At 40.1% G+C, this 12419-nt stretch overlaps 1 protein-coding gene across 1 annotated transcript in view; it reads left to right on the top strand.

Annotated features, from left to right (window-relative positions):
- LOC139462185 (uncharacterized) overlaps positions 1-11693 on the top strand; it is a 78724-nt gene extending 67031 nt beyond the window's left edge. Inside the window, exons 3-4 of the mRNA XM_071243739.1 lie at positions 6079-6359; positions 7195-11693. Of these exons, the coding sequence (XP_071099840.1) occupies positions 6079-6359; positions 7195-7289 (376 nt within the window). The 3' untranslated portion in view covers positions 7290-11693. The remainder of the gene's footprint in view (positions 1-6078; positions 6360-7194) is intronic.
- The last annotated feature ends 726 nt before the right edge of the window (positions 11694-12419 follow it).

Genomic DNA, 12419 nt, shown 5'->3' with positions numbered 1-12419 from the left:
TAGATATGCTACATATACTACTACAGGTACGATCGTTTTGTGAAATATATATGACACCCACTGAGGAGGTTTCGTTTCAAGTTCCTCGATATGGTTTGAAGAACCTACGTATTATCATTTGACACATATATCGGAATAATATTTTTTTCTATGTACAGTTTCTGTGGGTGTTTTTCATATAGTAGAAAGATGCTGGTCTCAGTTGTATCCCTTATCTTGGGTCTGCAGTTTAATCTCCGACTTATCTTTGTATTGAACATTAGACAAAGATATTTGTCTTGAATCACTTTGAAACCCTTTCTACAATTACGGTGAACATTTGCTGATAAATATACGTTTTTTCCTTCCTTAAGGAGCAAAACATCAAATGTTTGTAGTAAACATCTTATGTCGTTGTATAAGGCATGGGCGATGTAATAAAATACAGCCGAATAAGTGATTACGAATTCATGCAAGTACACAGATATGGTCCTTCTCGTAACTGATCTTCAAGTTTATGGTGAGCCATCTGGATAAGAACGCACGTTTGTCGGATATTCTTTTATTGACCGATTCCGGATAAAAGATCAGAGTTCAAGACTGTGACCGTTATTGAGCAGAAGGCTCGGCTGAACGAATGATAGGATCTCTGTGCCCTGATGATAAAGGCTTCTTGTCAGCTCATATGTCAAATTACTTTGGCTAAATGCAAATAGACTGAATTCTTTGTGGAAAGGATTTTGTCGCTTTTATTTATTTGAACCCGTTCAGTAGCTAGACAAAACGGGCGTCATTAGATAAGTAGATTAAATACAGTTTCGAATGAAGGTGTACACTTTTTTCAGAATGACAGCGTCTATACGCCATAAAGCTTTACAACCGTCGTGGTTCATTTCTGTATGTTCAGTCTTGGGTGGTCTCTTGTTGATACTGGTGTCTTCATCTTGGTTCAGTGCTGTATTAATCTGCTGCAACGTTCACATGATAGCACTCTTTCATTAGCTTCATTCTCGATGAATCCATTTTAACTGATTACATTTTGTGTTCACTGATTCGGTTCGTTGCACCCAAACTTTTTTATTTCATTAGTTCAACATTCATGTGAAAATAATCAAATATGTATAATTCAGTGATATTGATTTTCAAGAAATGCTGTTATGCTACATCTTTGCAAATTGGAAATAGAACCCTATATTAGAGTTCGCAGAAGAACTTGTCATTGTTTTCATGCAACGTTATTACTCACGAAAAGATTCTGTAATCGATTTTCTTGAACCTTACGTTTAGAGCTCCATATTGTCGATGCTAAACAGATAACAGTTATCCCAATGACTCAAATAGGTGACCAGGCCAGGACGGGATGTTGAAATGTATGTGCCTTGTCTTTGTCAGGATCATTTATAAGGACGAAGGTTAATATCCGTAATGAATTGCTATGAATCACCACTACCATATGTTGACTCTTCATTGATGACATCACTCCCTCATTTACAACAAAACGTGCTGAGGTAACTAAGGAACTATAAGGAACTGCAATGATTCAGTCATTTGTTTGATCGCTCACGGCCCAACAAGCAATATTTCGTCGTGAATACGGAAAACCTTTGTCGTCTGTTGGACCATTCATCCATATGGCAGGAATACGTGGCACGTCTAGCCGACAGTCAAGTCCCCGGATGACCAATAATGGTGTCGCTATCAACGCTCTGATGCGATGAGAAAATGTTGACGCGTTGATTGTGTGCGTTAGTAGCTATCTCTAATTTATGCTTTCAGACTAAGAGTAAAACCAACTCTCTGAACTGTTCGTTCATCAGTGACGTTATTTATGCAAAGGATATTTAAGACAATGCAAGAACTGTTTCTTATTTTCTCAGTTTGATTGTAAAATCTAACCCAAAAGGAAACTAAGTATTAACACAGGTCCCTATGGTTTGGGTTATAAGACACTGGGGGCGGTCGGGTAGCCTAGTGGTTAAAGCGTTCGATTCCCGACATGGGTACAATGTGTGAATCCCATTTCTGGTGTCCCCCGCCGTGATATTGCTGGAATATTGCTTAAAGCGGCGTAAAATCAAACTCACTCACTATAAGACACTGTATCAGGAGATTTCTGCTTGGCTTCATGGTGTATTTCTAGAGCTTGTGACAGGTCTGCAGTCACCCTCCTACAGAATGTGTGTTTTGTAGAACTGTGCTTGTATAATCCTGGGGACATGGCCGTTGTCTTAAATGCCCTATAATTGGTTAGTTTGGGTTGTATACTCCCCAGGGAGCTGAGATTGAAAATCGAGTGCTCACTGATCCATTGATCGGGGTAATAATAGTGTAGCGCTATGAGCATCCATTTGGTGAATGGAATCTGGCTCATTATAAATGCCCTTATTATTATTATTATTATTATTATTATTATTATTAGTAGTAGTAGTAGTAGTAGTAGTAGTAGTAGTAGTAGCAGTAGTTTTGTACAGTGTAGCAACCCTTCCGTTAACTGTTACTGGAAATATATCAGAATATTTCTAGACGCGGTGGCCTTTTGAAAAGATCGAAGTAAGCAATGTGTTTTTATTCATAACTTAACTCATCATATGTATTGCTCTAAACTCTTGTTGAGTTCCTGGAACATTACTGTTGGACACATTCTCAAGGCCAATCTGGGATTCGAACCCACATCCAGCGAATCCTGACACGACAAAGGGATGCGATTCTGTGCAGCATATTGCAGCCTTTGAACAATAGGACACCTTTGCCGCCTAACCATAAGCAAAACTACCGATTCTACATCAAGCCGAAGATAATTTTGATTTTTTTTTCAAATCTTCTTGGGAAGTTTGCCACTGTATCTACAACTTGAAGGTTGTCGAGTGCTTTTTAGCTCGCCGACTTACAACATCATGGTGAGCTGTTACTGCAGGTTTTAAGAGAAAACAAAACACACAGAAAAGTAAATAACAACATATATGTTGGGTTACATGCAGCCTGTTAAGAATCACATAGATGGAACATCGAGATTTTAACGACCTTGTGGAAATGTATCCTTGCTTCGACCAGGAGTGTATTTTGAACACCCTGCTAAGTTATGGCTCGGTTAGTGCCATTTAATAGCTTTACTTGCATGCTGGTATGTTCATGTGTAAACTACATACACAGTTTGAATATTTACTAGCTGAAATTAATGTGTATCCTTGGTAACATACCAAAAGTGTTCATATGCATGTTTACAGAGAATGTTGTGTCAATACTTTTAAGCTTTTTAACAATTTTTCAATGCAATGACGTCACACATCAAACAGAACGAGAACGCCCGATAAACAAGCGTTTGTCACAACAATTGCTCTTATCTCTCAAGGCAAATTCCGACTGGCATTCGTGGATGAAAAACTTTGTATCATTTTATCAGGTGTGTAAGTTGTATCTGTCTGTCAGTCCGTGTGTGTATGCCTGCGTGTGCCTGCGTGAGCTTGCGTGTTTGCGTGTGTGTAACATTGACTGATACGGAATGTGATAAGGATTTTGATAATGGTTTTGTATTTGTTGTAAGTAGCTTAGGACCGTATTTGTTACAATATGCCTTTTACTACCAAAAGGATAAGTACATGAGTTCGGTAAATACCATTATGGCCAGTTACGACACAAGCCAGGAACGTCACGCTGCGATTGGCTGTCGATGACCGCCATGTTGCTGTCACATATTAAGATACAAAGTTCTTTATCACTTGTGGTAACATTGAAGTACAAAATCTTTGGAAACTGGAATCTGTCATTGAGAAATGACATGTCAGTGACCCAACTGGTCACGTATTGGTTGGCCATGAAATTGTGTTAATATACAGGTATTGTTTTCCACCTCTTTTGGTGGAAGCCACGCGCACGGGTAGCAAAGGTGTAATAGGATCCTGACACATCTGTGACGTGAGCATTGAGCAACTCAGTTTGGTGTTTCTAACTTCCGTGAGGGATGGGGAGAGGGATGGGTAGGTTTCGGTCCTTGGTCAGCGCTGGGGATATGCGATAACACTTTGACACTAATATGATTTTTTTTCATATTTATTTATATATTTACTTTCACTATGGTTAACAATCGAAGTAAAACATAATCACTGTAAAGGCAAGTCCTACATTATGTGAACGTATATTTCAATCGATCGCCCTTTGAGGTAATTCAGAAATGTGATCTTCATTACTTCGTTGTATCCTCTCGGCTTCTGTTACCATAAACAGCATATTGTCAAAGACATCCAGTACAACGCAGATAGGGGTGTGTTATCTAATATGGATTCATTACTATAAAAGGACAAGTATTACTCAAACAGAAGCTGGTCAATATCAGATATACAAAATGAAGGCCATGAGATCTCCATGGCTTCGGCATGACTTGCGGATGACCAGACAGACGCAATGTGATTCCCGCCATAACCGCACGAGGTCTAGACTCTGTATGAGATGCAGAGACAATCCATCAAAGTCCAGACAATTGATCCGAGTGGTATTGGATCTCGTGAACTGACCATTGATTCCTGGGCATTACGGCGGTCTGACCAGCTTGTCCCTCATCGCTGACTAATACCCCCGAGGGGTATAATATCAGGAAATATCTCCATCCAGCCTCCTCCGTTGGTACCTAAGATTTAGATTTGGAGTGAGTCAGTGAATGTTGTTTTGCACCTAGGTCAGCTATATATGTCCTGGCGGTTTGTAAATAATAGAATCTGGGCAAGGTGAACCAGTGGTTGACAACACGAGCATTGATTCATAACGTCAGGTCATGACGACAGACATTCGGCCAGGTAACACATTGTAACCGGCTTATGGCAGGCATGGGGTTGGGGTCCCAATCAGACAAGGATTCCCCATGAAGTTCACTGGTATCTTAGTATAGACAAGCATGAACATTCCCACGGATATAATTTGATGTTTTGTTTTAATGCTACACTCAGCAATAGTCTAGCTACATGACGGCGGTCTTTAAATAATCAAGTGATTGACATAATGTGCATGGATCTAAGCATCAACCAAGTCAGCGAGTCTGACCAACCGATTCCGTTGGTCGCCTCTTACGACAAGCATGGGCTGCTGAAGACAGATTCTACCCCGGATCTTCACAGGTCATACATCGTAACGACGATGCGTACGGGAAGCATGGAGTCGGGGTCCTCATCTGACCTGGAGTTCTTGAGTTAGTGGCGTCTGAGTATAGATATGATTTGATGCAGAGTCGTTTATACTGAGTTTCAGTTTATATGCACCTTGCATGTCACAGGAATTATATTCATATTTTGAGTCTGCAGAGATGAGGCATATTTGTGTAGTCTTTGATGAGGCTACCTGTGAGGTATCATTAACCAATATCAGTCAATGGGCTGTAGCCTGTTTATGTACGAGAGTTGGCTGAAATGTGCTGAGCCAAACTACGAAGGATGTGTAGTACATCTTCGATAGTTTACATGTATTAAGTAAAGTACTTTCCATGCAGACTGCATTGGAGTGAGTGGGTGAGTTTGATTTTACGCCGCTTTTAGCAATATTCTAGCAATATCACGGCGGGGGACACCAGAAATGGGCTTCACACATTGTACCCATGTCGGGAATCGAACCCGGGTCTTCGGCGTAAAGAGCGAACGCTTTAACCACTAGGCTACCCGGCCACCCCAGACTGCATTGGAACAAAACACACAACCAGGTAGCAAAATATTATTTCAGATTTCAAAGTGACAAGGTATTCGCTGTTGATGAAAATGGCCAATATTGGCTACCATACTATTACGTGTGAATTATAGCTAAACAGAATGAATGACCTGTTAACTTGCCGTAAAAAATGTACAGTACAATAACATGCAATAATACGAGTCTGAGATGGGTCTGTAGAAAGCCAAAGATTGATTTTTATCACTGGGGCTTTGCAACACCAACTTGTAGAGACGATTATTTATGAATAATATCGGACTGATAACCGTATGTAGGAGACTATGTTAGAACGTGTTTTCAATAACTCATAAGCTTGTAGCGACGTCTTTTCCAGACCTTTTAGATGTCGTTTGGACGTAATGTGAACTGAAGTTTTCACTGACATTTTGATAAGTATGTTCCCTTACCTTTCAGTGCGTTGCACGAACTGTGGTTCTGTGTGGCCAAGAACGTGCCCCGTTGTTTCCACAACATGACCTCCATCCACCAGGCGTTCACCCACTCGCCCCACAACTGCCGCATGAGCAACGACCACTTCCTGAAGATACAGAAGATCATCAGAGAGAACGAGAAGAATGGGGGTACCTCCCCGACGCCCACCACCACCGCCACCCCATCACCCCCACCTAAAGGGGGTGACGGCGAGGACCCTGGCTACACCGTGGGGCACCAGGGAGGACATCCCGACAGTGGGGGTAAGCTCTGACATATTGTCTTTGAAGCGTTTTTATTAAATTGTCTTTTAATATTAAATAGAGAGTCCAGAGAATCTCTTCATTTCCAAAACTTGCCAATGTATTGAAAGACTTTGGCATCTGTTTCTCGAATAGATTGAATAGATTGAATCAGTTGAATAGATTAGGTCCGGGGAATGTTAGTATATCAAGACGACTTTACAGGGAATAGATTGAGTGGTTTCCCGCCGCTTTTAGCAAAATTCCAGCTCGAGCTTGACGGAGACGCGAAGAATATTCTTCATACATTGTAACCATGTGGGATTCGAAACCGGATCTTCGGTGTGACAAGGCAATGCACCAACCTCTTGTACTTTATTCTGTTCATGGATGCTCTCTCTGATAACATTGTGTGTATATTACTCGAGGAATTCCCTTTAGCTAGTCTTACTATAATGTCGGCAAATCAGTGAGGGGATGTCTATTGTTTACGGGATATTCTGTGGTCTCTAGAGCATTGTAGCATTGAGTATATGCCAAAGAATCACTGTGTCCGACTAATATGTTAGCTTAAATGGTCTATATGTTTGTGTCTGTGTATGAATGCCCATATATCATTGAAATCTATTTCTGGTTTTTAAAGATTATTGTCTCAATGATTCAATGAAAAGGGATATCGATAACTCCAGAGCCTGTAAGTTAGAATATTCATCCAATTCAGTACACTACACTAGCCACAAGAACATGAGACCTTAATGTACTAATATGAACTTTGCGTAGACGCCCGCTGAGACTGGTACAACTTTAAGGTTCTACTTTCTGATATTTTTCATATAACATTTCATTTCTGTTTCAGGTTCTGTGGTGAAGAGCTGTGATCACGTGACATATTTGCTGCTGAGCTTGCTAATATTGGTGCATACACTTCCGGTAACACTTCCGGTGCTATAACCATCCGTGGATATACTTTGAATGTCTTCAGGATATGATCTGACTGTTGGATTTGGAGAAAACATGAGCAGGACCTCATTACGTGTATGTTCCATACGACTGGACATTTACTTTGGTGGTTTATTTTGCAACTGACCAATTGCCATGTCGGATGTGTGTCCTTGACCTAAAGGTCAACACAAGAACTGTCTGGCTTTGCGACTTCAGCCTTGAGTAATTTAATATAGCTTTTCATTCGTGTGTTAATCAAACAGACTCAGTCACGATTGTGTAATTAGAGTATCTATCATTTCATACATATCACTCAGTTATCAGGGTGGGGTCAAATATAACTGACGTAAACCAACGTTTACACATTTTGGCATGCACAAGAATGTTATTCGCATTTCTCATGAAATAATCGAGTTTCCTAGCCTTGTTAAAACATTCCTTTGTAGACCTCGTGCGAAAACCGTTCAAGCTGTTGTCGACAACTTGTAACAAAGTTTTTTTCACATTTTTCTCTCTCACTGACAAATCATTCAACCCTTAGAGAGGGTACTAAACATCTCGCGCCTATAAAACCATGGGATCAGCCATGATCAAGAAGACCTTTATAAAAAAAGTAAAAAGCCTCCGGCGCTGTAAAATCTGCTCGTGATATACATTTCTGCTACAACCATCAAAAGGTTTTAAATAAAGCTGGATAACATTTGCAGATGTGCACATGGTAGTTTTGCGCCTGTGTGTCTTCACCAGGAAGTGAAACGGCTTATGAAAACTGGGACTTTTTCTCTTCATTTCTTACCATATTATATCTTAATTCTATTGGGACCTTATTGACTCATCCCAAAAAGTAGAGAGCTCCACCCTGTTTCAGTTCGAGGTCATTTTGTTTACTAACATTGTAATTCCAGATTGATTGGGGACCAATTAACAAATGTATGTTTGCAAGGGTTAATATATATGCGTGTGTATGCATGAATGCAGTAACGTACTATGTCGTAATTGCCAATATATTCATGTTTTGTTTTCATATGTTTATGATTGTTACCAAACAGATGTATTATTTATACTAAGAACTGTTCGATTAAGCTATGCTTGGTGTGAATTAATTCAACTAAAACAATTATCACTTACATAAAATCAAACGCACAATTTTAAGGGGATCCGAGAATATAATGCTTGTATAATATGAACACAACAGAAATGCTTTGTTTGTATTGCAGAAAGTGTATCGAGGTATCAAAGTCATTTGATCGGGGACGGAATTCCTTTTTGGACGATAAGATTAGTTTACAATCGCCTTTGTTTTTGGCAGAAATGTCTTATGAATATGGGAATGGTTTTGTCTCCTTGACTGTGTAACCACAGTGGAGATGAAAGCGGTTGGTTGGTTGGTTTGTTGTTTAACGCCGCACTCAGCAATATTCCAGCTATATGACAGCGGTCTGTAAATAATTGGGTCTGGACCAGACAATCCAGTGATTGATATCATGAACATCGATCCTCGCAACGTGGCATCGATGACATGCATCAACCAAGTCAGCGAGCCTGACCACCCGATCCAATTAGTCGCCTTTTACGACAAGCATGGTCGCGTTTTACGGCAAGCATGGGTTGCTGAAGATCTATTTTACCCCGGATCTTCACGGGTCGGAGATGAAAGCGGACTCAAATACAGGAGTTCAGAACAGTAACAGTTATCAAGAGAATTGTTACTGGCTTTGTAGAGAATATGGAATGATATATCATATCAGAAATGTAAAAATTGTTTTGTTACAGATAGGTAAAGAACATGTTGAGTTACGGCTAGATATTTAGAATACCTGTACGCATTGAAAATCCCTTTTGCTTGATCCAACCTGTTCATTCTGGGCGGTCAGATTTAAGAGTGGCCGGCGTAGAACATGCTTTGAGTGCTGAAATTGATTATTTAATATTTTATGTTCCTTCACCGTCTACGTGTTGAACATCACGGTGGCCCTGAACCCATGGTCATGATGATGAAGATGTTGAGGATGATTATTATGATGATGAACAAATGAAAACAATGGGCGCTTATCATATGGCACGCAGTGAATTTACCCAGTTATTGGTACTTCGTCTGTATATAATTGAGTACAAAGTATGTGCCGCCCATTAAGGATATATATATATATCTCTATATATATATCTCGTTAGATTGTTTAAATGCTTTGTGGTATATTTTTGTATATTTTGTTTGTCAATTAACCGTTATTATTGGACCTGACGATGTAATTCATTCGTAAAATTCTGGTTTTATATGAATATTATGGTTAACCAGCCAATTTGCACAAATGCTTTCACCATATTTCATTTGGTATACTTATGTATTGTTGTATTGATTTATTCAAGACGTTGATTACGCAAATGTACGTAGTTTTAAGCTGCTTCTGTACTGAAACACAAAAGAAGAGTCACAATCCCAAACTGTATCAGTGTTAAAGGGGGGCTCTGCCCGACGGCCTTGCGTCCATTTCCAATTCTAGGTCTGTTCACATTGTTCACATTGTTCTGCGTGATTTAGGCCATCATTAGCTGCATTTTTTTATATTCAACATTACATTTGAGTTAGCAGACAAATACAGCGGGGTTTGATTTACATGATTGCCATAAAGAACGAGGGTTTTGAGTAAATGAAAAGTGACAAAAATTTAAAAAAGTTGGTATGACTGCTATTTGGCCCGGGCATAGTCGCCTTTCCCCCTGATACACTTACGTAGCTCTAGCATTTCATGTCCCATGGCATTAAGTGATCGACTATTTGGTATTCTTGGGGAGGGGCTCGGATTTTATTCGAAACGCTGGAGGAAAAGGTCTTACCCAAGATAGCATTCCTGCTGGACATGCCCGATGTTGTGAAATATAATGTGTTACTGGCCCAAAACAAAGTCTTTGGCTTGTCCTTTCAGAGCGTTCAGAAACCCCACCCCAAGAATATTACATGGGACGTACAAACAGACTGGTGAAAACGTTTAGATGTAAAGAACACTTGATTGTTCGTCATGTCATGACCAAATCCCACCGAGAAAGCTGATGTCTACTACTCCTTAGCAACTTGAATGTGTGTGTTGAAACACCCATCAACACCCACCTTTATTATCTTCCTGTTTCTTTTGAGTGTCAGTATGTTTCTGCCTGCCTTCAACCACGACGGCACGCCATTACTTTTGCAACAATCGCAGTCCCGTGAGAAAATGCAATCTCTGCTTGTCGAACTTCCTCAGTAATGATTTTCAAACATTGTTTTGCCGCGATCCTGATTTTGTTCAGTAGTACCTATACCTGCTGATCGTAAATGGTTGTGAACTTGTAGGTCTACACATTATCTACCTTTGTTGTTTGTGCTCTGGTATGTACAATTTTGCTAGAAACCTTCGCCTCTTGGAGGCTGCTGGTGTATATTTGTTCATGGTGGAAGGGTATTTGTAGATAGAACATATTGTTCACAAGTCATGACTAACATTTGTGGTATACAAGTTTGTGACCGGTTCATTGATAATGTTCACGACTACCCTACGCCCAATAATCCACCTTCAGAGTTGGTCAGTTTACTTCCATGTCCATATCAAAAGTAATATGACAATAGTCACAATCAACTACAAGATATCTGAAAAAAGTATTTTCCAATCAGAAAAGTTGCCCAAGTTGCCATAGGCAACCACTAAGGGAATCAATCATATTAAAGTTGAACAGATCAGGTATATTTTCAAATGCGTATATTAACTGGTGTTAGAAAGACATCGTGAAAATGTAATCCATGAACCTGTCGCAGAACAGAAGGCATATGACTTACCTCCCCTTACGTCCCATCCTGGCGGCAAGTGATGGAACTAGGAGTAGGGCTGTGTCAATCGGTGACGTGACAAACACCTCAACTGCGGAGTTGTACAATTTATGAGAATCACAGTTCGGCCTGTGTCCGTGTATATGTACATTTTGTGAGTGTTTATCTACTGATGTAGATATGAACCATCCTCGGTGTCTTGGGTTGATATATTCATATCTGTTTCCAAATCTCTTGGATATTGGGCAACGCAACCTTGATTTAATTGTATGCTATATGATATTTGTTACGAACCATCAGCGGATTAATTGATAGGCCTTGTTTGTGTGAATTATCGTCCATTGGCATGTTTAAGTGGTGTCAGGAACGTCTGTGTTTAGAGTGTAATCACTTATCCGACAATGGCAACACCTGCGTATTTGCACTAGATAGTAAATTAACCTTGAACACCGAGGATGGGTATAAAGTTAAGGGTTGTACAAATTGTGATTGTATAACCAGACTTCGTTCTCGACATCGGTGTGCTTGAGACAACAGCTATGAGTTGTATTTGTTTCCTCACGATTAAATTTATTTTTTACAGTTGACAAGAATCAATAAAATCAGAATTTGCATATTTTGTATTTGACTTTTTAATATTGCGTCGAACGAATCCGAAGGCATCATCCGAGCTCTGTTTGCGGTACAGCAAGGTCCAGCGAGCTAAGTTTATCAGTATCTAAGTGAGTGAGTGAGTATGGTTTTACGTCGCCTGGAGCAATATTCCTGGACGAGGGGGTACCAAGAATGGGCTTCACACAATGTACCCATTTCGGGAATCGAACTCGGGTGTTTGGCAAGACGAGTAAAAGCCTTTACCACATGAACAGGATTACGTGAGAAGAATGGGGACGGAGGGGTAGCCACGGGGTTAACGCATTCGCTCGTCACTCCGAAGGCGCGATTCCCCACATGGGTATATTGCTGGAATTTGTTGCAAAACCATAATCGCTCAATTAATGAAAAGGTATGTTAACGGGAAATAAAGTAACTTTGCGTCATATAAAGTGGTGTAAATGTTTTGCTATTGAAAATACTAAAATAACATTTGGTCATTCGTCTGATCAATGTTTTATCATGACAAATTTATTGACAGAACCAATACCTGGTTACAGGAGACAGAGCGACACGCCCTGACAAAGAGGTGATGTAACAACTCAATTAACAATGTCAATATCGGGGTATAATCACAATCTGGGTTCATACAGGCGAGGCAGCATTGGAGACTTCAGATGTCGGTTGGTTGGTTTGTTGTTTAACGTCGCACTCAGCAATATTTCAGCTATATGACGGCGGTCTGT

The sequence above is a fragment of the Haliotis cracherodii genome, unplaced genomic scaffold (assembly GCF_022045235.1).
Source record: "Haliotis cracherodii isolate W230 unplaced genomic scaffold, xgHalCrac1.p SCAF_15, whole genome shotgun sequence".
NCBI lineage: Eukaryota > Metazoa > Mollusca > Gastropoda > Lepetellida > Haliotidae > Haliotis > Haliotis cracherodii.
The sequence above is the reverse complement of the archived record's forward strand: the minus strand, read 5'-3'. Positions and strand labels throughout refer to the sequence as shown.